The sequence below is a fragment of the Ochotona princeps genome, chromosome 4, assembly GCF_030435755.1.
Source record: "Ochotona princeps isolate mOchPri1 chromosome 4, mOchPri1.hap1, whole genome shotgun sequence".
In the NCBI taxonomy this organism is placed as follows: Eukaryota; Metazoa; Chordata; class Mammalia; order Lagomorpha; family Ochotonidae; genus Ochotona; species Ochotona princeps.
The window spans coordinates 24,932,514-24,959,195 of NC_080835.1; the positions used below are offsets into that span (position 1 = coordinate 24,932,514).

General features: G+C 40.2%; 1 protein-coding gene across 1 annotated transcript in view; it reads left to right on the forward strand.

Annotated features, from left to right (window-relative positions):
• The window catches only part of SLC1A2 (solute carrier family 1 member 2), a 51,088-nt gene extending 25,591 nt beyond the window's left edge, over positions 1-25,497 (forward strand). Inside the window, exons 7-10 of the mRNA XM_004585406.4 lie at positions 2,021-2,215; positions 7,819-7,953; positions 21,366-21,597; positions 25,426-25,497. Coding sequence (XP_004585463.2) covers positions 2,021-2,215; positions 7,819-7,953; positions 21,366-21,597; positions 25,426-25,497 — 634 coding nt within the window. The remainder of the gene's footprint in view (positions 1-2,020; positions 2,216-7,818; positions 7,954-21,365; positions 21,598-25,425) is intronic.
• The last annotated feature ends 1,185 nt before the right edge of the window (positions 25,498-26,682 follow it).

The window sequence follows — 26,682 nt, forward strand, 5'->3', positions numbered from 1 at the left end:
TTGACATTCTCTCATCCAGCTTAGAAGGGTTGGGTCTTTGTAGGGTTTTGAGGCACAAGTGTAAAGCCCATCCCTATTTTCATGTCTTTCCAATCACTCTTGAAGATACATTCAATAGTCTGTAGACTCTTGGTGGCATTTTAGAGAAATGCCTGCTGGAATAAAAATATAATACATGGCAGTGATTTCAGAAGTGTCCTCATATTCCTATGATTGAGAATACCAGCTGCCAACTCATGACTCAGTTGCATCAGAAAGATCCCAGGGGATGGAAGGAACATCGGTGAGAGGAATAAAGGGGCAACTAACTTCTGAAAACAGCTGGGTCAGCAGCCAGGTTCCAAAAGAACCCCTGCTCATGACCAAAACTAGATTCCAGATCTTTCCCTGGGTTTATAAGATTTCCATAATAAGATATCCCCAAGCAGTGATTTCATCTTCCCTTCTAAGATCAAGAAGACACAACACAGTATTCTGCTCCGAAACCTCAAAGAATGCTCTAGCAAAATGACTATGTCTCCTTTAAGTTGTCAGGAGGAATTGGGGGAGATATAGGAATCCCCATTTTTTAAAGATTTATTTATTTTTATTTGAAAGGCAGATATACAGACAGAAGGAGAGGCATTAAGATCCTCCATCGCTGATTCACTCCCCAAGTGGCTGAAACAGTCAGCTGAGCTGATCTTAAGCTATGACCTGGAGCCAGGTCTCCCACATGGATGCAGGGTCCAAGTCTTTGGGCCATCCTTTATTGCTTTATCAGGTCACAAGCAAGCAGCTGGATGGGAATCAAGGTAGCTGGGATTAGAACCTGTGCCCCTATGGGATCCCAGCATGTGCAAGGCAAAGACTTTAGCCACTAGGCTACTGAGCCGGGCCCAGGAATCCTCAGTTTTTTAGTTCCTTTGTTTCTTAGGCCCTGAAATCTGTATTTGGTTGAGCATCTTTTTAGCTGATGATCTTTTTCTACTGTTTCAGGAGTTTAGAAATATGTAGTATGTGTGTCTAGCCTAGTTGTACCTCAAAACTAATCAGTAAAAAATAGCAATTGTGACTGGAATTGGAAGTACAAGAGAGAAAACACCTGCAAAGGCTATCTGCATCAGAAGTTTTCTGACTCAGTGTACTAAGGTTTTCTCAGAATGATGGACCACAAAACACTGCCCTAGCTGTTTGAGGGTTCTGCATTTCTTTCTGCAGAGCATAGATTTTGAAGCAGCTCTACCCAACCTCCCATGCACTGCTATCTGCATGGGAATAATACTCTGGCTTCCAGAAACCTTTGTCCTTGCAGATCCCCTATTTTTGAAGGCAGGAGTATGTCAGGAATTCTCATCATGTGGTCTTTAATCACTATTCCACACCTGCAAGGAGTAAGAGTGAAGTTATGCCATTTTGTGTCTGCTTATTACTGAGAACATGCTCATATTCTCATGCTCATGTTTGGGTGATGACCTCATACCCTGAAGGAAGGCTGTTTCTGAGGCTTTCCAGGGAGTCGCTAAAAATGTGTTTCATGCTGCAGGATGGGTGCTTGGGATGGTTGTTCAGCATCTCCAACATCAGCAGGGCCATCCCTAGGTACTGGACTCCATCCATGCAATCAAATGTTATAAACAGCATTTTTAGCATGAAATTCTAGGTCATTTAGACATTGTTCATTTCATTTCACTGTTACCAGGTGATTCTTTTTTAGCACAATTGTTCTTACAGCCCAATTAACATGGACAATCAGATATACTACAATATTTAACCTAAGGTGGAAAAAGCAGCCAAAAGAAAAAAAGAAACTTGAAACTCTGAATGCAAGTCAAAGCTCGCAGCCAACAAAAATATTCTGTTGCCTATTAGCATCTTAATAAAACTGATTTTTTTTTTAATTTGGCTCCAGAGTCTACTTTTTTGTATGTCACATTGGTTTATGGGAACAAAAGAACAAAACCTGCATTAACATTTCTGCTTGTGCTTTGTCCTACTTCTCTAAAGTGGACATAACTCTCTCTCTCTCTGTGTCGTTTAGTGCTGGAACATTGCCTGTCACCTTTCGTTGCCTGGAAGAAAATCTTGGGATTGACAAGCGTGTCACCAGATTTGTCCTCCCTGTTGGAGCAACCATTAACATGGATGGTACAGCCCTTTATGAAGCAGTAGCTGCCATCTTCATTGCCCAAATGAATGGGGTTGTCCTAGATGGAGGTCAGATTGTGACTGTAAGGTGAGTCAAATAGAGAGGGAAACCCCAAAATAACCTCCCTACACTGCTCCAGTTTGCACTCTGAGTGGAAGCCACTGGAATTTCAGTTCTCTGGGTAGAAGGATGATGAAGAAAATTGCAGAAGAGGAACTATTGGCAAGTTTCAGAGGAAAAAAAAAAAAAGAAAGACTGTGGCAGGAAAACAAAGGGCCTTCGGCTTCTATGGTACATGTCAATGAACTTCAAAAATCAGGTGCTGTTTGATGTTTGGCAATCCTGTGATGTCAGTTGAATGATTATTTCTAAGTTCACTTAATAAATGAGGAAAGGCAGGATCTAAGAAGCACGGTAGTTTGTCTAAAGCTCTACCATCGGTAAAAAGCTGGTAGGGCTGTGACTGGGATTGACATCAGCTGATACTGAATCTAGTTTTTCTTTTATTGTAACATGTTCCCTTCAATATTCCAGAGGGCAATAGCAGAAATGATGACATGTTGGAACAAAGAGAAGCCTCAATATAGCATATTTCATTAGAAATAAATACTGTATGTTTTTATTTTTATAAAACCTTTTTTTCACCACGTGAAGTCATTATTTTTAAAAGGTCACAAAATATGCTGTCAGAAGACGTCATTAAAAACACTGCTTTTCTGTAAACTGAAACATTAGACCTGCCAGTCCAGACAATTTTATGGCTTCTTGTTTAGAGTCATTGAAAACAGCAATCCCCAAACCACTCAAGGTTGTATGTTCGTTATGGCATATATAAAAGTCTTTACAATCATTAATTTGATCACTCTCGCTACAAATACAAACTTCAGCTAAGCCTGAAGATAATATCTGGCTTTAATTAAGTAAGAAAAATGAAACAAAACAGTGAACCATCTCTATGGGTTTCTTTATTCATGTGATCTCCCTACTACCAATATCTCAATTTCTTATGAGTAAGGTATGCAAAATCATAGTTAGGGACCTTGAATTGGTAACTCATGGGCTAAAGACAGTGTGGAGTCCTGCTTTGTTTGCCTTTCAATATAGTACAAAAAAACACAAATAGAATTTTTTTTGTCTTGTCTTGTAGGGCAAGTGTCATTCAGTCCACCACAGTATCCTCTGTGCCCTATTATTTGTACCTGGCCTGATTTGTGTGCCACCACTGGCTCTTTAAAATGACTTAGACTTTAGAACCTGTGAGGTGACAGACCCTTTGCATACATTGGACTTGAACATGCTGGAAAGTCCTGAAGAGAAGAGATGGAGACATTGTCACCATTTTGCAAAGGAGGAACATGAGGTCGTGGGATTCACCTGACACACCTGGGCTGTGGATCACATGGGTATGGGTGTTAGTAGCACAAGTCGGATCTCTGCTACTTAGCCAACTTGTTCAACTATGTCATCCCCACTTTCTGGTTTTGACCCAAAGAAAGATGTTAGAGTCATATGATTCTCTCTCTCCTCCTCCGCTGGGCAATGTCTTTTGGGTCCAAGTTAAGGTGCTAGTCTTTCCTCTATAAAACTTCGAACCCAGTCAACACTATTAATCATTACAGTAGGGATTTGGGCAATAATATGGTATAGGGTTGACTCACAGCATTCAGCAGTTCATTCACCAGGAGGACGTTAGCGGTCCAGAGTCATTTCAGCAGATTCCTGACTAGGTTTATTCATGTCTGATTTCTCATCATGATGAAAATCTTAGAATGTGCAAATTTGCTGACTGATGGCTGTTTGTAGTGAAGCTGGAAATGTTCACTGGTCATGTCCTTTGTGTGTGTGTGTATGTTTTACAGTGGATTCTGCAATGGAATGACCACATCAGAGATTTTTTTTTTGGATTGGTCTAGCTTTGAGGTCTTTTGCCAGATCAAGAACATGTTTCTTGACATACAGACTGCTCATGTCTCTTTACAATCATTTCCAAAATTATATGCATCCAAGCTCAGTTCAGCAACCAAGTCAGCAAGCAAAGCTTAACATGCTTTACCATCTATATGCACAGGAATGAGGAAAAAATAATTAATGGTAGTCACATTTTTTGAATCAGAATTACCATCTGAAACTTTTCTTTTTCATCTGCTAACTTGTTGAATGGTGTCATCCAATGCAAATAAGGAAACTGAGATCCAGCACACACTGTCTTTCAGAGGGAGGTCCAAAATGAGGTTTCCAGATGCTGCTGGAGGTTTCCATTTACTCAGCATCTTAACTTGCGATCTAAGAAACAGCCCTAGAAAGCAACTGTTGGGGTCTGTGTTTTACAGATTGGAAAGTTAGGAGAAAGGTTAAGTAATTCGCACCAGCTCACACTGTTTCCAAGTGGTAAAATACGATTTGAAACTGCGCCACCTAACACTGAGGTCTGTGCTTTCAGACATCATATCTATGCCTGCAATGTACTGTACTCTCAGGTGGTTATTTCCTTAACTGAATTTTATGCCACCCTATGATGTATGTACTGTAGGAGAACCTGAGTTTTCTCATCTGTACAATACAGACTGTTACCACATTTTCTAGGGTGTTTGGGGACTTAGTTGTGCTTAGTTCACAGTCACTTGTCAGTAAATATTAACTGTTAGTATTGTTGTGTTTCTTGGTGGTCAATAAAACACAACACCTAGAATATTAAAAGTGTGGCAGTGACATTGTGGACACCATGACCTTACTGACAATGGAAAACATGTTTCACGCCAAAGTATCAGGCCCCCTGGGTCATGTCCTTAAAGATATATGACATAGGGAGCCAACATTCCTTGCTTTTAAAAACAAAGAGGAAAAGGTTCTTTTCTATGTAAAAATGATTTCTGGCCCCTCAGTTCTTGGTTTTGGTAGCAACTATGTTTCCCACCAGGTTCACACGCTAACCTGGGAAATTAGTGATTGAAAATGGACCAGTAAGATATTGAGATTATACTTGGATTATTCAAATTTATCTACAGAATTTGTTTTCTATTAAGAATGACGCTATTGAGAATTTTCACTGGACAGAGGATAAGGTTGTCAACACGCATTTAAATGTCTCCTGTCAAATTCAACCAAATCCTTATTTGTAGCTATGACAGGAGCTGCCTCTGGGAGTGCACATAGCTCACTGCCTAAAGTACTTCATGATGTGCTTCCAAGTAAATTCTTCATCCTTTACTTTTCTTGCATACCAGAAAGTAGTCACCAAGGATTCCCAACGTATCTGTTAGTTCATAGATTTCAGTATAGGGTTGAAGCAGGGACACTAACATTCAAAATAGCACTGAAATCAAGTAAATGACTGTCCAACCATCACTTAATTCTTTCCTTTAAAAAAGAAAAAGAGAAAATGTTAATTGTTTATTTGAAACGCATTGTGACAAGGGAGAGAAATCCTTCATTTTCTGATTCATTGGCCAAATGGCTGCAATCCTCAGAGCTGAATCAGGATGAAGCCTGGAACCAGAAACTCCATCTTGATCTTTCATAATTTGTCAGAGACTCAAGCGCTTGAGTCATCATTTGCTACTTCCCCGGTGCATCAGCAAGAAACTAGACGGAAAACAGAGCAGCCAGGACTCAAGTCAAACACTATAATATGGCATGTGAGCATCCCAAGTGGAGGCTTAATTTGCTACACCACAACAATCTTCATCCCAGCAAACAATTTTCAAGTTCTCTCACCTTTTCAATGAAGTTTCCTCTTGGGAAAATAGGGTATTACCAAATAGCCTTATTCTTGCTGTGAGTTTTTGCTTCTATGTTGTGTGTATAATGTCTTGCACAACCTCTAGGCACCAGCCTAGAGTGCAAGCCAGACCAAAGGAGGCACAGCAGAAGAAGTGAGAGCATAAAGAGGAAATCACTGTCCAAGATCTGTTGCAGGGTTTAGAATGCCACAGATACGCCTTCCATGGGAGGCGAGAGAATTGCTGGAGTAGAGGAGCAAAGGGAGAATCTATTTCAAACCAAACCTTTCCAGGGTTTGGTCAAAAACAGCCAAAAGCTAACCAGATAACATGGCTTTAGAGCAAAAGGACATGTTGGAGTGACCCACGGCAGAAGCAGACTGTACTAGAAACATACAATGAAAGCCAAGATCATTGAAACTTGGGAAGTTCCCTTTCAATGTATGTCTTAGAGAAAAGGCTGAAAATTCCCATTTTTCAGCTCTTGGGGCTTTAGGGTAGTTTTCATTGCCTATCCCAGCCCAGACTAACAACATACACCTGCCAGGGGAGGAATGGTGGGTTACAGTACATTTGGACTTTTAAAAAAAAAATTTACTAGCTCTTGAAAGCCTCTGATCAGTCCATGAGAGAGAGACCATTCTTAGCTCATTTTGTGCAGCTGAAACTCAAGGCAAAAGAGTGGGTGAGTTGGCCAAAGTCATGGCATTCACAAGTGGCAGAGCTGGTATTTGAACCCAAGTCATTCAACTCCAGAAGCTGAGGTGATAGTCTCCACAAACTACACTTGCTGTGACCCAGATGGATTCAAGGCAGGTGTATTTCTCTACCCCCTACACCAGCTCTTCATGAGTGGGGCCAGTAGGTTTTGTAATCACAGCCAGAGGAAGTACTCACCAATGATAGCCCTAGGATGAAGAAGAGGAAAGCAGCTCAAAGCACATACTCTTTGGGGCCTTTGCTTCCTCCCATGTAAAATGAAGGAGATTCAGTTTTTCCCCATGTGTGTTCAGTCACACTTGGAAAGCCTGTTCGTCAGATTGGAACCTAAGTGTCTATTCGAGAAACTCTAGAATTCTATAATGTAAAGAAGGCAGCCCTTCTTTTCTTCTCAGCACCTACCAATGCCAAGTTGAAAATCTGTTTGCAGAAGCATCCGTCCATGTAAGACTATCAACTTATATAAATGGCATCCTGAAAAGAAGGGAAAGGTATTTTTATCTGCTGGATTGCAGAGATTTTCTGTCATCTGGATACAGTGGCTTGAGCCCTAAATTAACTCTTTTCCGGTGACTAACTCCAAAATGCTGCTGAGTGTCCTTCTGGAGTTGGCTTGGGAATAAAAGGAGACATTTCAGAAAGAAAGTCTCCTTTATTTCATTATCACTTCTTGGCATCTTGTTTCTGCATAATGTATTTTCCAGCCCACGGTGAGATATCCAGACATTTAAGGTTTAGTGGCATTTTGAATATGTTGATTTGTTTCACCTGTGTCTGCTTAGTTGAGTCTAGATATTTACTATTATGATATTGGCAATGGCTTTTCCCTTCCATTCCCGCCCCTTTCCTCTTCCCAGACTACTGCCACATAGTACAGATGTCTCTGGGGCTCACTGCAACAGAGAGGCATAGGCAGATGAATTCAATTGTGTTCCTTTGGAGATTGAGGGTGATTTGTTTTTCTTCTTTAATATTTCCTTGCCTGTTTTGAGAGTCACCTCATCTTATTTCAGTCCTGTGATACATGGGCCAACTGGATATCATGATGGAATCAGGCTCCTATCCATAAATGTAATGTCATCTACCAGAGTGAACAGACCCCAATAGATCCTAGTTTCTGGGTTTCCATCCTTCAGATTTGCTTATTCCTTGGCAAGGGAAGGAGAATGCCTTTCTGGCTGTAAGTTGCCCAGGATGGTTTTGGCAAGAAACTTCCCCCCTTCCTTGACCTGGCCTTCTCTTTTCTCCCAGCCTCACAGCTACCCTGGCAAGTGTTGGTGCAGCCAGTATCCCCAGTGCTGGCTTGGTCACCATGCTCCTGATTTTGACTGCTGTGGGCCTGCCAACAGAAGATATCAGCCTGCTGGTGGCTGTGGACTGGCTGCTGTAAGTACCTGCAGATGGGTTTCTTGTGGACTTTGAACATTGCCTTCCCAGGGTCACAGGGGTGCAGGGTTGCAGCCAATTTTGTAGCAATGCCCATAGCAAACTTTCCTACCTTACTGCCTTCCTTTCCTCCAACAATCACTGAGCGCCTTCTGGAAATCCAGGAAGTAAAATATGGAGTCTTTGGAAGCTTCACAACCTAGTGAAGGAATCAGCTAGATTATAATATCAGGTTAAATGTTTGATGATAATTAACCAACTGGAGGTGTTGGAAGAGAATCTCAGAAAAGTATATTGAACAAATTAAACAAGATACAAAGAAGTATGAACTCTGGTAATCCCATTTGTATGAAACTCTAGGAAAAGGTAATATAATATATAGCAATGGAAAGAAATTTATGGTTGCCTGGGAAAAGAGGTGGAGACAGAGAGTTTAAACAGGAAAGAGCATAAGGAAACTTTAAGGTGAGACAGAAATGCCTAATGTGTTCATTTGCCAAAAGCTGTCACACCATGCCTTTAGAATGGGTATGTTCTGTTGTCCATACATTACACTTCAATAGGTTATATAAAAATTAGAACACAAAAGGGTAGTAGTAATGAGAGGCTTTCATCCTAGCCTTGGCTGGGAGGGCAGATTAAGGGATATCAGGAAAAAATGAAAATGGTTGCAGAATTTCAGTATCAACCACATTCCTGCTACTACATTCAGTATCTTACATATTCTTTTTATAGCATGACTGGATGTTCAATGGCTTTCTCTCATTTTTAGGTAAATAAATAGATTTAGGGTGGCCAAGTGACTTACAACTGAATGGAGATTCAACCATAGGTCTGCCTGATTGTGGAGCCCACCACATTGTTGTTCATGGCTGCATTCAAAAGGCTGTGACAATTGAACCGAATCATAACTGAATGCTAGACATTACCCAAGTATTAGTAGATAGAGGAAACAGGGCCTACTGGTCAAGACCAGCCTGCACAAAGGCACTGTCTTTGTCTTTTCTGTTGCTGTGGCAGAATGCCTGAGGCTGAGTAATTTATGAAGAAGAGATTTATTCTGGCTTATCTGGAAGTCTAAGCGCATGATGCTGGCACATTAGTTTCTGGTGAGGGCTATGTGCTGTTCCATGCTTGGTAGGAAAACAAAAGGACCAGCAGGTGTATGAGGAAGGAAAGAAGGAATAAAGGAGCTGACTCACTTTATAACAACTGATTCTTGCAAGAGCTAATCCATTCTCACAAGAAGTAACCCAGTCTCATAGAAAGACATTAGTCCCACTTAAAGGCCCCACCTCCCAACACTGATATATTGACAACCAAATTTAGACATAGCTTTTGGTAGGGGCAAATCACATCCAGACTCTGTCAGGCTCTGAGACTACAAAGGATTCAGGGTCTGTGCTTGGCCTAGTGTCATTAGAGGCAGGGAGAGGTAAAAGGTGTAGCAAGATGGGCAGCCTCAATGATCATGCACTTAACTATGTCCAGCTAATTTCTCCAGTGAAAGACATTTTCCTAGTCTAGAGACTCACTACTCATTCACAAGGTGGGTATGTCACACCAGATAGTCTCTAACAAAAACGTTTACTTGGTTCTCTGTAAGGGCCCGTGTGGGCCTTGATGTTCTGTGAGGTGCATATTGATGCCTCCTATCCAGTCTCATAATGAAATGAAATGTCCCATGGTTGTCTGGGACAAGCTAGAAGGAAGTCAGTTTTCCCCATAAAATATACCTGTTGGTGCAGCCAGTGATGTTTTGTTAGAAACAAGAAGTGATTCTCAGACATGATCAATTTAATTCTGGAAGGCTGCAAGGATGCTCAAGAGTCTTATTCCAAACTGACTCTTTTATCAACAGGTGAATATTCTGGAAATGCCTCTAGTGTAAAGGGGAGGAGAAAACTAAGTTCATGTTGGTCTCTGCCACTGTCTCAAGTGGTGGTGGTGGTGGTGGTATTGCATCCTTCCCTGTTGTGTTAGCAATGAATTGGATTTAAGGTTTAGCCTTTCTATGACATTTATTCAACCAAGGTACTGAGATTTGATGGTAGTGTAGTGTGCAGAGGACTGGAAAAGAACAGGATGATTAGATATGTGGGGCAGGATTTGGATGGCAAGGAGTAACTGAAGATAATAGTAATGGTTTGAGATTGCAACACATAGTGGAAGCTCAATAAATACGTACAACCTCAATGACACCATTGTCAGGTGCTGATGTGGGTCTTTCCATACAAGAAGACAAGAAGCTATTCACATTCCTCATGCTTCACCTATGACTTCTCACTTACGTTCCCCTTGCCTCTTTGCTTCTGGGGCCTCTTGGACTCATGTTGTAACTCCTTGCCTGCTGCAACTATGTGGGTTGATATGTTCTTGGGGTTTGTTTCTGATATTCAAAATCCACCATTAAAGAGTCATATTTTAGAAAATTGGCTTTATAGACATTTCCTTCTTTATAATGCAAATGTGTGTATTCCTTTGAGTGGAGAAAATGTACTAATACTAGCATAAATGAAGAAAGGGTGCTGGTAAGTGGTAGATACTTCAATGTCTTTACACTTGTTTTCATTTGATCTTTAGAGTCTGTTGGTGTATTTTAACAGTTGAGGAGACCAGGAATCAGAAAGATCAAGTGTCTTGTCTGACACAGCAGCATTTGTCTGACTAGATCACAGTTCTTTAGCCTATCCCCATCACACCCTTCTGATTTCTATCAAGCAGTTCTAACAACGGGGAAAAGGGAGAGAGAGGTGCGGAATGAAGAGACTTGGGAGAGACAGGCACGTTAGGGTCACCATGTGCTTTCATCAGAATGTTTGTTTTCTACAAAGGTCATGTTGAAGTTTAATCCTAGTGTAACGTTATCATCGCCTGGGACCTGTAAGTAGTGGTAAGATCATAGGGACTCCATCCTTGTGAAGGGGAGGGGTGCCACTACAAAAGGGCAAGTCTCATCCTCCCTTTCACTTTTTTCGCCCTTCTGCCTGCTGCCATGTAATGGCACCACAAGAAGACCATTGCCAGACATTAGCACCATAGTATTTGATTCCTCAGATTCTGGAACTGTAGTGATATAAATTCCTACTCTGTATAAGCTACCATTCTCAAATATTTTGTTCTGGAAACACAAAGTAAGGCACCCTGGTTCAAGGTACTAACCAAGGAAAGTTTAGTTTGACCTGTTTTCTTCTCTCCCAGAATTAAAACAAAACAGATACTCTAAATGGGGACAAACAGGGTGCAATCAAGGTCTCAGTTACTCTTACAATTGAAACAGTAACTGCAGCCCCAGATGATCTGTCTTTCATTGTGGACCAAGGTCTTTGTGGCAAGCCTTGCTTCCAAGTCTATTGGATGAAAGTCACTTCATGAAACATTCAAGACCCTGCCTGCTTTTGACCTAAATGTTAGCAAATGAAATAAGAGGCTGGATCATCCCAAATCACCCCATGCAGGTGCTCACATGCTCACACTTGCACAGGAAAACAGCACCCTGACTTCAGGGCTGCAACGGGCCAGGAGGAAGGAGGCAGCTGAAATAACAGCAGAAAAGGATGATACGTTTTGATTAACTGCATTGATGCAACCATTAAAAAGAAAACTCTCCTAGACTGGCACTGGAAATAAGGGAGCAGGTGATGAGATTTTCTCTTGTATTGGGGCTCTAATCTCACATGGACGGAGGTCATGAGGTCAAGAGGAAGAGACTTATGGGTATAAACTCTGCACTTTTATGGAACTGTAGGCAAAGGTCTTGTTCTTTCAACCTCTGCTACATGACATATACTATAGCAATGACTTATCAGTTTCAGAGCAGGAGCTTAAACCCAATGCCTTTGAATGCCCTGGAGTAAGATTCTGGAAAATGTGCATCAGCATTCAGAGTCGGGAGGTGGAGCAGATCTGTTTTGAATTAGTAATAGGTCCACATTCTTTCTCACCAGTGTGAGTAGTTCTGGAAACATCCTCCTGGTCGTGGGTCCCATAGCTGTTGGGTGCTTGTTCTTGCGTGAGTGAGGAGGTGGAGGTTAAGTTGAGATCAGGGTGCAAGGGGAGGCCAGCTGTCCTTGAGAAAAGTAGTTTGAAAAGAAGGAGAAAAAGAAAAGGAAAACATTTTCCTCCTTAGGCAAGGTTTGTAAGCATTTACAACTAGCAATTTTTCAATTTAAAACCAAACAAAACCCACAATGACATTTAATGTGTCATGCTGTTTGCCAACTGCTGGAGGCAGGCCAGCCTCATTACTGCCTGCTAAGCCCTGGATGCTTTTCAATGGACAGGATTAGCTGCTCTCGAAATGTCATGGTGAAAGCCAAGACTGGAGTTCTAGAGCACTGGATGTGCAGGGCTGGCTAAAATCAGTACCTTCTCTGGAGTCCAAGAAGCTGGGGGACTCGGCAGATGTTGACGGGAGAACTCACTGACAACTCCTTCTCTGTCTGGAGGCAGGAAGGAGTGAAATCTGGGGGCAATGCCCAGGAGAGGTGAAATATAATATGGTCTGGCCACAGATGGGAGAGGGTGAGGCAAAATACAAGGAAATCTATGAGGTCCTGGGACCCACTTCTCACCTTCGTCTGTGCTGCGGAGATCTGATGTGAGCTTACGTTTGCTCATCGGAGGATGTAATAGCAGTTCAGAAGGAAGACCTGAAAGTGTTCCCTGTTTGCAGAAATGAATCTGAAGCTGCTCCTGTTAGCATCTCTCCCTGCAGTGAATGGAGTTTTAGTTCTCAAACTTGACCATGTTCCTACAGTTCTAAAGTTCTTGGCTAGAGGCCAAAATCCAGCGTTTCTACTGAAATTCCAAGTGATGTAAATGACGCATGCAGTCCAAGCTCCCACTCATTCCTAGACGCAGTAGATTAAAGGTAGGGAAGGAGAACAAGAGTCCCTGATTGTGGGTATGGGAGGACCTCTTCTTTCTTGAGGAACTTCTAGCAGTTTATGCAGCCATTCAACGAATTGAACTAAAAGGAGTAAGGTTGCTAATGGCAAACACTTAGTGAGTGTCCCGTAAGTTTTTGATGTTGTTCTAAGCACTTAATATGAACTGGTTTAAAAGTTGTAGCACATTTGGAGGCAGCTGTTAGTGTTATTGACACTATATAGTTGGGTTGGAGAAACTGTGGCTCAGAGAGGAACAATTTGTTTCAGTCTAGGGAATATTAAATGAATCTGAACACACCATCCAGATGGTCTTTGGGTGCACAGATTATCAGTACAGTGTATCTTACACATGTACAGACACATGTCTGTGACTTAACCTCCATCCCATGTCTGGGAGAAAATAAAACTAAACCCTACATCCACCATAAAAAGTCTAAGGGCCTAGTGTTTCCTTATATGATCTCACCTCTTTTCTTCATCTTGCATTATCTCCCGTCTGTGTCATTCCTTCCTGGGAGTATGACTTCTCCACTGAGCCCCTCTCTCCAGGCCAACGTGTCCCTAGCTCAAGGCAGTGTGATGGCAGATCAAGGAGGGGTGGTGGCGCTCAGCAGGATCATTTTTAAAAAATATATCACAAGAGAAATATATGTTTATGGCAAGGATAGAGGACTCAGGACAGGAACAAAATGAAAATTCTCTTCCTCCACCTTTTTTTTAAAAGGTTTATTTGTTTATTTTTATTGAAAAGTCAGATTTACAGAGAGAAGGAAAGACAGAGGGAGCTTTTCTGTCTGCTGGTTCACTCCCCAGGAAGCCACAACAGCAGAGCTACCAGGAAACCAGGAGCCGAAACCAGGAGCCAGGAGCTTCTTCTCAGTCTCCTATGCAGGGGCAGGGTCCCAAGGCTTTGGGCCATCGACTGCTTTCCTAGGCCAGAAGCAAGGAACTGGATTGCAAGTTCAATATCTGGGACAAAACCAGTGCCCATATGGGATCCCAGCACATGCCAGGCAAGGATTTTAGCCACTAGGCTATCACAACAGGCCCCTTCATCCATCTTTCAACCTCCACTATTCTTTCTCTAAAGTAATTCCTGCTTAAAAAATAATTTTTAAAAAAGGTAATCTCTGTCAATAATTTTTTTTACTTTGTGTAAATTCTAAGACCTTTTGAAAAGTAGAAGAGGCACATTATGAACCTCAACAAATGTCAGTAGAAGTTCAAATTGTAAAATAAAAAAACTGAAATTTAATATTTAGATACTAATTAAGGAGAAAAAACCACTTCTGTAGCTCTGATGCCTAGAGGTCTCCCCCTGCCCGGGTAATCTGCTCCCCAGTCTCTTCCTTGCCGCCTCTCCTTGCTTCCCATCTTCTTGGGTCTTCCAAAGATTTCTGTCTATCTCACTTTCATCTGCAAAGCAATTTGGGTTCTCTGTGTCTCCCTCCAGCTCCTCCTGGGTCATGCTCTGCAACTTCATTGTTCACCAGAAAAGCATTCAATATTTCATTTCAGATGGTTTTCTAAACAAAAATGTTCTCTCTATAGAGTTAAACTGTTTTCAACTCAAAGTAATTGTCCATTTTCATCCTGCCTCCCTCACACATCCACTTCTTCAGTACAGCGGACTCCGAAGTTCACACTTTCAACCAATGTTTAGGTGGGTCTTCCCTTCCCTAACCCCGTGTAGCTTTAGCTGTTGGATGCCACAACTGTGCCACCCTTCCTTATGCCTGGGGCCTCAGGTGAGTCCATCGCCACCCCTATACCACCAATGCAGTCTGTCAGCACCCAGCATACATAGAGGCAGGTACTGTGGCTTCTTTCAGTTGAGTCATGTGAAACTGCTAACAGCTGACCTTTTAAGATTATGAATACTGCCATTTTGTAGGATGCAAGGAACCGGCTGAATTATGGGCAGCCCAGCTCCTTCAGGTCTGTTTTTCTTTGAGAGCTGAGACCTTCAAGCAACCCAATATCTTCCTGTTAAGAGAATCAAGAACGAGAGATGGGACAGAGCTCTGGGTGGTGACTTTTCTTCTAGTGAATCAGATCCTGTAACTCTGGTCCCTGGTGATCCTAAAAGAAACAACTGTTCTCTGTAGAGAATCTATTCAGCAGGTTATTCTCTTTCCAACCCCTTCTTGCAAGCCTAATGCATAGCACTGGGACCCAAGGACTGCTATAAGCTCTCTCCAAAAAAAAAAAAAAAAAAAAAAAAGTCCTAAAAGCTTCTGAGGCCAACAAGAAAGGGTGGTGGTAAAAATGAAAGCATTTGTCTGTGAAGAAACTTCCCACATTTGAACCAAAAATTCCCATATCCTGCTTTGGGTCCGAGTTGGACTTTTCCAAAATTGGTAAGACATTCCCTGGGTGGCCTCAACCACGCTCTGCTGTGCACAACAGTCATGCCTGACTTCCTAGCTAGGCATTATGGGAGTTTTCCCAATGTGCTTTGTTGCAGAGATTCTTGGCATGGTTGGGCTATTGCAGTTTAATCCAAATTGAAACCTTGCTAAGCAGATTTGCTGTAACTTCCTGCCATCTCCTTAGAAGTCTCTCTTAAACTCACTGTTCCCTGCTTCTCTGGATCACGGACATGGGCTTCTTCCTTCCATCAGAGGACATGGGCTTCTTCTCCACATTGGCTCTGGTCTCTCTGACTTACCTGGGGACCCAACCCCAGGAAATAAGCACCTGTTATTTCCTTTCCTCTGTATCTTCAGTTTCTTCTTCTAACTCCTCTTTAGGATTTAAACGAATGAGTGTTCCACTTCTTAAAACAGATTTCTTTTTTTTCTGTCTCCGTCTGTCTACCATCCCCCTTCTTGCCTTCTCAGTCTTCCTGAATAAGTTGATTATACAGAATGTCTGTATTTCTTCAATTCATGTCTGTTTTTTCGCCCTGCAGTGAGCTGGCTTTTATCTCTGACTGTATAACTGCCCTTAGTGGGTTAATAGTATCTTATGTGTTGCTAAAATCAAGACATGTTTTTCTCCTTAGCCTCTGGACAACAATTGGCATTCTCCACCCTTATTTTTTAGAATAGTTAGCTTTACTCTCCTAGCTTCCTCTCACCTTTGCAGGCAACTCCTTGACCCATTCCTTACATGCCCTCCATGTTCTGGTCAACCCTCCTCTTCTCACTTCACATCGTTTTCAAGGGTAAACTAAACAGCCCTGTGGTGTCCATGGCAGACTCTATGTGATGATTCTCAATTTAACTTCTGCACCTCTAATTTGACTCCTGGCCATCAGTCCCTATTTCCAGCCATCTGTGGGATACCTCTCTGAAGTTTTTCGCATGTCTTGCATTCAGTATTACCAAATAAGCCATAGAACTTCCCATCCTTGTGTCTCCTACTTGAGTTGGCACTGTCTATTGTTTCACAAAATCAGAAATCTAAAAGAGGGGCCCACCTGTGGCATAGAGGGTTAAGTCCCTGCCCATGAGTCTAACATCCTATATGATCACCAGTTTGAATCCTGGCTGTTCCACTTCCAATCCTCCTCTCTGCTGATGTGCCTGGGGAAGCAGCAAAACATTACCTAAGTAATTGGATTGCTGAACCCATACGAGAGACAAAAACGGAGTTACTGGCTGCTTGCTTGGGCCTGGCCAAAACCACAGCACTTGTGGCCATTTGGAGAGTAAAACTTCAAATGCAATTCTCTTTCTCTCTCTCCTACCCTCCCTTCCTCCACCTGTATTTGTAAATGGAAAAAAAAAAATTAAAAACCTAGGAGAAATTCTTCACTTTTCTCTGTAATTCCTGCTAGGTAATTAGTCCTTCAGTCCTGTAATTCTGTCTCTGAAATCTCCCTCAAATCCATATTTGCACATACACAGCACATCCTCTTCAACTGGATTTTATTCCTACGGTCTTGTGCTTCTTCAGACCGTTCTTTAATGGACTAAGCATAATCTTTTTCTTCCTCATTATTTTTGATATTGTGACTGAACTTCTGAATTTGACCGATAAAACTATACATTCTGCCTATCATTTTTACATTCTGCCTATCATTACTCGCATGTCTATGATGATTTCTCTCAGTTTCCTATATTTTCCACTTCATGCATATTTTTTCTATTTACATCACTTTATGGACTGATACTTAGAGCCCAGCTCAATACACTTCTACTCAAAGCTTTTTCTGTGACCTGGATTTGATCAAATGTTCCACCTATACATTTTTTAGATCATTGATATCACTATACTGGAGGAAACAGAAAAAATGCATGGATCCTTGGGGTAAACCAAGGGTAGGAAGAGTCCTGTCTCATTCCTTTCAGCCTGGCTGCTTGGCAAGAGGCTTCTCATCCTCTTACTTCTTAGTTCTTAGCTTATGTGCTCACTAAAGAAATGTCCTGTGTTTCTTACTTTCATTTAACAATCACAACCACATGTGGGAGTTAGGATTTACCTTATTACCCATTATACGTGAAGGTCATGAGTGATTTGCTCAAATGAGATTAGAAGGACCAGGGTTAGGAACAAGAGTTTGATTCAGTTAATGATGCAGTCCTGCTTAATCGTGAATGGCAGTTTCTGGGAGTCTTCACCTGAACTGGGGGAGGATCATATTTCTTCAGGCTTCTTTGTAAAGAGCTAATCCCATTTATGAGGGCTTTATTGCCAAAACCAAATCACCTCTCTTAGCATCTCATCTCTAACCACTGTGACTCTGCGAATTAGGATTTCAGCATGGGAATTGGGGGCAACACAAACAATTGAATAGACCTTTGCAATAAGTCTCCTACATCACATAGATTATCAAGGGCTGAGCTGGATTCAAAATGAAACTGACAATAGGATGCTGGACTCTTTGCCATTGATTATACATACAATGTGAGAATACATTTAAATAGAAGAATGATGGACTTATGACTGTGAAGGACTATACTACTGTAATAATATAGGGGAAATTAGTGGGGGAGGGGACTTGGGAAAGAAGGGAGGTACAGAAATCTGAAAGCTTATGGAACTGTATTATAAAATAATATAAAAATAAATAAATTTAAAAATAGAATAAGGAAGACTGCACAAGAAAAGCTGATTTGGAGGGGGAAATGGTATATAATTGAAGCAGTTGAAGCTTATATTTTGTAGGAAATTTAAATGTTTAAGATCCAAAGCAATTTATAATTTTATGTGTTGTCAATGAATTATGCTATGCAGTTGTCACACACACACACACACACACACACACACACACACACAAGCAACTGTCTGGCTCCAAGGTGCTATGCAATACATAGTACACATTGGGTTCTAGAATGCTGGTGTCTGCCTTTCAATTTGTCTCTAGGACTTGACTTTATGGAACGCTGGGAAACACCTGAATCTCTCAAGGTCTAAACTTTTCATCCATCAAGTGTGGATAGCAATACCTCTTAAATAATTATGAAGAGGATTAAAGAAAAATTATATGATTAAAGTATATTCCATACATCAATACCAGCACCACCATTTTTACATGTGCCCCTCAGTTTGTAATAAACAACCACTTTCACGTTAAGGAATAAATGGATATTCAGACTATTATCTTGAAAACTATAACATTCTTTAAATTTTAACACTTGGCCAAGAGCGTTAGATCCATGACTCAAGATCCATGCCAGGATGGATTGAACATACAGGTTGGGTATTCCTATTTGATATGCTTGAGAATGACAGTGTTTCTGATTTTCTATATTTTCAAATTTTGGAATATTTGCGAATATACAAGTATAATAAGACACATTGGGGATAGGATCCAAGTCTAAATATAAAATTCATTTGTTTCACATACATCTTAATCTCACAGCATGACGATAATTTTACTTAGTATTTTTAATACATCTGCATTTTGAACACAACCCATTGTGTGAGTTCAAGTGTGAAATTTTCCACTGTGGTGTCATCAATGAACACGTTTTAGATTTTGGAGCATTTCTAATTTTACATTTTTAGAACAGCAGCTCCAATGATATAGTGGCCAAAAACAGATAAAAAAGTGTAGCTAATCTGTTGAAAATGTTGCTGTAGGAATTGTCTTGTAAGTAGGGTTAGTGTTTTCATGGGGATTTAATATCTAAACTAGGTATATTTGGATTTTATATCAAGGAACTGCTAAATACATGTTTGAATTAATTGGCTTGATAAAACTGGTTATGTTAAAAGTGCATATCACATGCCAACGGATCTTTTTAATTTCTTATAAAAGTCCATAACTGTGCTAAGCAGTTTATTTAAAAATTTAAAAATTTATTTATATCCTATTTTTATTTGAAAGCTAGAGAAAGTGGAGAAATGATGGGAAGAGATGGAGGGAGAGATGTTTCATTCCCTGGTTCATTCCCAAAATGTTTGCAACAACCTTCAAGAACCAGACTAAAGCCAGAAACCTGGGACTCAGCCTGGGACTCTCACAAAGGAGATAGAAACCCACATGCATGAGCTGCCACCCTGGATGCACATTATCAGGAAGCTGGATTTGAAATAGAGCAGCCAGGACTCAAACCAGGTTTTTTCTGACAGGAGATGTGGGTGTTCCAAGCAGTGACTTAACTGCTACATTAAATGCCCACCTACTTCATCTTATTTAATGTTCACAATAATCATTATCTGTTATACATTTTCCCACTGTTTCATTGAGGCATTGAAGTCCACAGATATTAAGTGGGAGCAGGGTATTCAATAGGGAGGAAGAAATCTAGCATGGAACTCCAGTCATGCTATCTCTGGATTGCATTCTTTCTCTTAACTGTGTTTGTGTATTCTGTCTTCTACCTTGAACTGGGCTTACTTAATCATCTACTTTAATCACCTGTTTTTGGGAATGGGCCCGAGACTGTCTTTTTTCACGTACAAACCTTGTCACCTTTAGGCAGTTCTCCAAAGAAAAAGAGGGACCGGAGATTTCTCAGGTGGAGATAAAAGAGTTAAAAGAGTTAAAAGAGTTAAAAGTCCAGTTGTGATAATTTCTTTCATGAGCAGCATATTCCAAGCTGAACTCAGGAGGTTTACTAGGGCAGTAGGTTTACTCCTTGCACACAGCTAGACCTATATGAGATGCAGATCAAACTCCTTGCATGGAGCCTCTTCATTATTCTTTAAGAAATAGGTGTGACAACAACAATTAGGATTGATTTTATGCCTCTGTTCTAAGAACCAAGCAAGATTCCCACTTTTGCTATTAACTGAATTGAGAAGTAAATTCTCTTGGACTAAGAATAGCTTCAAAAATTTTACCTAAACTCACTCCTTTTATTTTACATGTGTGTGTGTTTCCAGCATTTTTATCTTTAGTGTTTTGAATATTTAATAATCGTTGCCTGAAGGGCTTTTCATAATGATTTGTCTTTTTAAAATATATTTACTTATTTTTATTGGAAAAGCAGATTTACAGAGAGAAGGAGAGATGGAGGGAGAGATCTTCTGTCTATTAGCTACTCCCCAAATGGCCACAATGGCAGAAACTGAGCTGATCTGAGGTCAGAGTTTCTTCCAGGTCTCCAAAGTGAGTGCAGAAGTCTGAGGACTTTAGCCATCGTTCACTACTCTCACAGGTGCCTTAGCAGGGAGCTGGATGGGAAGTGGAGTAGCTGGGACATGAACAGCACCCATATGGGATGCCAGTACTGATAGGTGGATGGTTAGCCTTTAGAACCACTGCACCAGCCCCAATGATTGCTCTTTAACTTATGAATAAGAAGGCACAATTTATTCTTAATAAGTTAATTAGATATCCTGGTACTAATTTCTTAGAGGGAGCACTACCAGCCATCATTCCCCCCACCACAAAAAAAAACAACAACAACAAAAAACACAAACCTTGTAGCACAAGATTTGTGGAAGGATTTTTTTCTTCTTGGGTCTGAAAGTATTCTGGAAGATCTATTTTTTAAGTTAATAGGGCAAGATAAGATATTTTATATTTTCCAGGACATATGGTGACAACATGTATTGGCCAATGAGAATTTATGGCTGAGTTTCTTATGTGACAGCTGTGCCTGTGTATAGGGGAAAAGGTGGGGTTTATTTTCATCCTTATAAACAGATGAATTTTTTTCATGGCAAAGTTCACAGGTAGCTAATCTTTCTAGGAGAACAGAATAATCAGAGGTATAATGAAGTCTGTAAAGACACACAATTTGAATCAGGAGTGTCTAGGGATAGATAGCTAGGGATGTTTGGTACCTGGGTACTGATTTTGAGACTGGACACACTATTTCTTTTAATTCTTTCTTTTTTTCCTGTTCTCTTCTTTTGTTTTCTATTGCTTATTGTGTATTTTCCCTTCATAATCCTGCTAAGTATTACATCTATGTTATCTCATCTGATTTTCACCCAAATCTAGCATAGCTGTATGATTGAACAAGGAAATTGAAGTTCTTAAAGGTAAAGGGGTGTTTCCCAGGTCTAGCAGAGGGATGAGGTAGAGCCACAACACAGTCTTAGTCTCTGTGGTTGACCTCTCAACCACCATGTTATGCTGCTTCTAGGTAATATTTTTCTATTCTCTGTTCCCAGGGATAGGATGAGAACATCGGTGAATGTTGTGGGTGATTCTTTTGGGGCTGGGATTGTCTACCATCTCTCCAAGTCTGAGTTGGATTCCATCGACTCTCAACACCAAATGCATGAAGATATTGAAATGACCAAGACTCAGTCCATGTATGACGATATGAAGAACCACAGGGAAAGCAACTCTAATCAGTGTGTTTATGCTGCACACAACTCAGTCATAGTAGATGAATGCAAGGTACCTTTCCCCTTCCTGGATATAGAGACCTGCATTTAATAGTGCATGCCTGATCTCTTTTAAAAATGAAAAAGCACAAACACAAAAGCTTGCTTCCATTATTGTCACATTTATTATTTTTTTTTAAACTCACATAACCCAAGCTTCTGTGAGTCCCAGATCATCTAACTCTGTGTCTAACATTGTGGGAAGTCAACAGCTCCAACACTGAAAGAGCCAGTCAGACCGTTGTTTTAGCCTCATATAATGTGAAACAGCATTATGATTCCCCATCTATCCTTACGGCACTAAATGAATAGGTTTTCTTGAATATTTTTTGCTAAGAACTTGTGGTTTCTAGAATTTTCTTTGCTTTTGAATATTGAATTTCTTAATGAAACATCGATGGAAATACCCAGCATCATTTGATTTGAATAACATGAGCATTCCTTCTTGCTGCATATCATGTTTTGGAAAGAATGTACCCATATCACTCCATGCAGCTATGTTTCAATTATTTTTGTAGAAAGACTGAGTTTTGACTTGTAAATCATTTTGCTCCAAAAATGGGGAAATAACATAGTGAAGAGTAACTATGCTTTGGAACAATTATTCAGAAGATTTTTCGTTTTGAAAACACTATACCTCACATATGGCCTGGTCAGGCAACCTCTCCTGCAGCATGGATGTTCTGGGATCCCCTCCATGCAGCTGGGTGCTACGTCTTTCGGCTTGATAGGCTCTATATAGCTTTCATTGTAACTAATTTGACATTGTCAAAGTTGGCATCATGACCAGAGTGAAGCAAACTTGGAGAAACCCTGGCCAGGTGAGCAGAGCTAACATAGCAGGTGAGGATATTCTGAACCCAACACAGATCTCTGCTATCTTTGTGATTTCTATTGATAAGGCCACTTTTAACCATACATCCCTACTACGTTACTTCTGAAAGTCACTCTAAGTACTTGGAGGCCTCTGTCAGCCAACTGACAGGTATACAGAAGCAATTCTTCTTGTGTAACTGCAACATAACCCTAAATTGCTAGTGGACCAGCCACTGTCTTTTGCTTATCTTCTCTATAATAGGTGCATGTTTGAGTGAGCCAAAACTCTGATACAGGCTAGAGAGGGAACCTACTCATCAAGAGGCAATTGTAAAAAATACTTCATTGATTCACTGAAAACTATTGAAATATTCAGAAATTTAGACTGAATATTTGGAATTATTCCCATTAGAATGTTAACATTCTCGTGAAAGCGCTTTATGTTCATTACATTCAGCAAATGCTTATTGTGTTCCCTTTAAGGTTTATTTGCTATTGCAGTCTCTTTTTATGACACCCTCTCTTCTGATCCTTCACCAAGTGTTTATAGAGTGCTTATCATCTGCAAAGGCTTGAGTTAGGCATGAGAAGGCTGGAACAAGAATGTGCAATGTCTTAGCACAGAGGAAACTTGAACTAAAATTATTATCACATAAGAAAAAAGAGGGTGCAAGAAACTGAATTCCTCATGCATATATTTTTATTTAATACTTGTATGTAAGAAGAATTCTACCGTCAGTTGTTAACAGCTTATCCTTTTTTGGAACTTCTCAAGTGTCTTTGTAACACTGTATAACCCACATTGTGAAAACAAAAACAGCAAACAAAACAAAACAAAACAAAACAAAAAACCCCTAAAGGTTGGAAGTACAGAGATATTTCTGGATTTCAGATTTCTTAGCTTTAATTTTCCTAAAGGACATCAACATTTCAGAAGGAAGTTACTTCATTTTTTAAAGCAAATCATTTTAAACTCTAAAGGAAGATGTGTATGAATTCCCCCATTCTTAGAAAGTAAACCTAGGGTATGATAAGACTCTTCTCATTTACCAGCATGTAACCCAGCATCTAAAATAGTGTCTGCTATATTGTGGGTACTTAGTACGTGTTTGTTAAGTGTTTCCTTTTAGCATCTTCACCCCATGCTGTGTGAGCTTTTCATAGAGTCCAAACTACCCTCCCCTCTTTTGGGGACAGTACCATTGAGATACTGGTTCAGTCTCTCCTTTAGATTGACTGCCCAGCCAACCTGTTTAATTGGTTAATTGTCATTAAGATGATCTGTGATCAATCAGAGAGCTCATGAGGGTGACGAAAATGGTTATTGGTGTAGTAATATCTCAACCGTTTGCATTTTTAAGAAAGCAACTGGGATCAGCTCAATGAAGATAAGTTGGTCCTCTTCCCTGGGTGAGGCAAGGTGACTCTTCTCACTCTTGATCAGTTAATTGTGTTAACACTAGCATGGAAAGACGCATCCAGTATGGAGATCACATTTTTTTTTCTTTGAACTCCCTTCTGGTCATTTCTCTCTTTCTCGCAAAACCTGAGATGGGAGATCTCAATGCTTCCTCTCAATGCCCTTCTGTTTTTTCGCTTCTGTTATCTGGAATAGAGGAGTCGCATGGCTGGAGCAGTAGAAGCTGAGATGTCTGTAGCCCAGATACAAAAAGAAATTTTTAAAATGCTGCTGGCTTAGCTAATTTTGAAACAAACAAAAAAAAATCCCAGTATTTACAAAAACACATGGCCTCAAGTGATATTCCAATTTTCAACGGCACATCACGATTGATAATTTTTGGTTGCTATTGATCTGGTTCACACTGAGAGTCAGCGTGAAGAAGCAGATTTCTCTAGGGACAGTCTAGCATTTTCTTGATTGTTCATGGAAGGGGAAACAAATTTGCTTCAGCTCTGGTCAAAATTTTTAGCATTTTAGGATTATTATGTCACATTGGCCTCTCTATGTTCAACTTCTTGCCTAGTAAATGTAGTTGACATTACACAATAGCTTTATAATTGAAATCAAAGTAACTGCATGTGCAATAGTCACTGCTAATTGCATGGTCTTGCTAAAAATGTTTTGGGTTTTCTGGGAATTTTATTGTTATTTGCTTGGTTTGTGAAGATCCCTTGTGTTTCAAGCATGTTGTAGTCTCATGATGCATGAATTTCACTTCCATTTGGGTAAGAAGGTCAGATGTTTCTTTCAAACATTGCTGCGTTGTCATGTCTTCATATTCTAATGCTTCCATAAATCCAGTCTCTCCATTATGTGGAATATCAATCGTGGGTTTAAGTTTGCACATGACGTTGAGGACAGACACACAGAAGGTAAGCTAGGAAAACTACTTAGAAGTGGAGAGAAGAACTCCTTCCATGTAAAGGTTCAGTTCGTTTTGAGTCAGGAAGCATAATATGAAGAGTCTGGTAATTATATTTGATTATTAAATGTGTACATTGAAATGCTTAGATTTATATTATCACTGATCAAGCTTTGAATTCCTCTCCTTTCCTTTTGATTTTAATTTTTAAGGCCATGATAGTTTACATAGTAGAGCCAAATCATCACAATTTCTGACTTTTAAATTGGACATGTATGAAACTCACCTGGCCTCATTGTAACTGAACCTTTCATATGCATGAGTAGAACTAGCTGCCTAGTTCTGGGATTTTTCTCTGTAATTGTATGGAGTAGCACGTGACCCTCTGTTTTAAGAACTGTGTTATTGTGTGGTGGATTATGGATAGTTAGAAATCTGACAATCTGAAATATATAGATTTCATACATTGCAAATTATCTGCATATTCTGCCATATTCCCATGGCAAATCTGTTTTTATTTAATTTACAAGTTATCACTAAACATCAAGACAGGCTCAAAATCAATTTGGAAGGGATTCCATTTAAAGTTGCTTTTCCAGTCATGTAGCATTAACTCTGGATCCAGTGCTTCTCCATATAAACTGTGATTTTTTTCCTGGTTCATGGCCTGTAAGCTAGATGTTGATGATAATTATTTTCAGGTAACTCTGGCAGCCAACGGAAAGTCAGCTGACTGCAGTGTTGAGGAAGAGCCTTGGAAACATGAAAAATAAGGGTATGACTCTCAGCAAATTGTTGAATAAACTCCCCAGCATGTCATATGGTAAAAGGTGACGTAAACAAGCTTTGTTGAAAATGGAAAAAAAAATTACATCTATTTGTTGACTTAATCTGTTAGCTGAGGCTTAGAGGAGCTGTTGAGTCAGTGACGAAAGGCACGGTGCTGTGTCTTTGCCAAACAATGCTTCATAATCATCTAATTCTCTCACTTGTGTTATTGGTTGGATGGCTGCTGCTGCAGGAATCGTTTTCAATTGAAGACACTTTCTAGTTTAGCACAATTGTGGAGACTGTGTTCCTGAAGGACACAGCTGACACAGTGTGGCACATTCCGGGGACTCAGGATGATGAACAATTCACAGTGTGTTGTTCCTTCAAGTGTTCTTTCTGTCTTGCCATTTAATGCACAATCTATTTTGTTGGAAGCTTCTAGAAGTAATTCCCCTTAAATGTTTTGTAGAGTTTATCCATGTGTCGGTTAAACCCACGTATCTTTCTTAGAGAACTCTGCCAATTTCTTTTCTATGAGCTCTTTAATCCCAAGGTCTCAAAAAGAGTCTTAGGGGGGTTCCATACTATTAAAGGCTGTTGAATATGGGACCCTCTGCATTTTGACCTATCTTACCTAGTCTGTATGAACAATGGTTTAAATGTCAAAATGTGTCCCCAAATTCACTGTAAATTTGATAATACGTTAAGTAGGATTTTACCTAATATATATACATAGATATATGTATATATATACACACACTCATACAGACAGAAGTGGTAAGGGAGCATAATCAATACAGTTTTAAATAGATTTAAATATTAAAATTTGGTTAAATTTGGTTCACATTCACTTGGGCATAGTGAAGTCAAATGACATTCTCTAAACCATATTTTTCTTTGTTTCACCATAAGATTCTTGTGTAGGTGTCTAACCAAAAAATAATAATTTTCTTAACCCCTAAATTATTGCATCCACCTTCTCATCAACCTGGAAATCTTGAGTGCTTTACCCTCCTCACCCATTGAGCCTGCTTGCTTTGGCTATGCTTCTTAATTCCATCTCTTGATAAAAAAGTAATAACTAATGTCAGTTACAGAACTTAATCAGAAAAAGAGCCAGTCTTTCTCCTCAGTCTTGTCTGTGGAAAGGAATAGCAAACAACATGTGTGCAAAATGCTTTACAGGT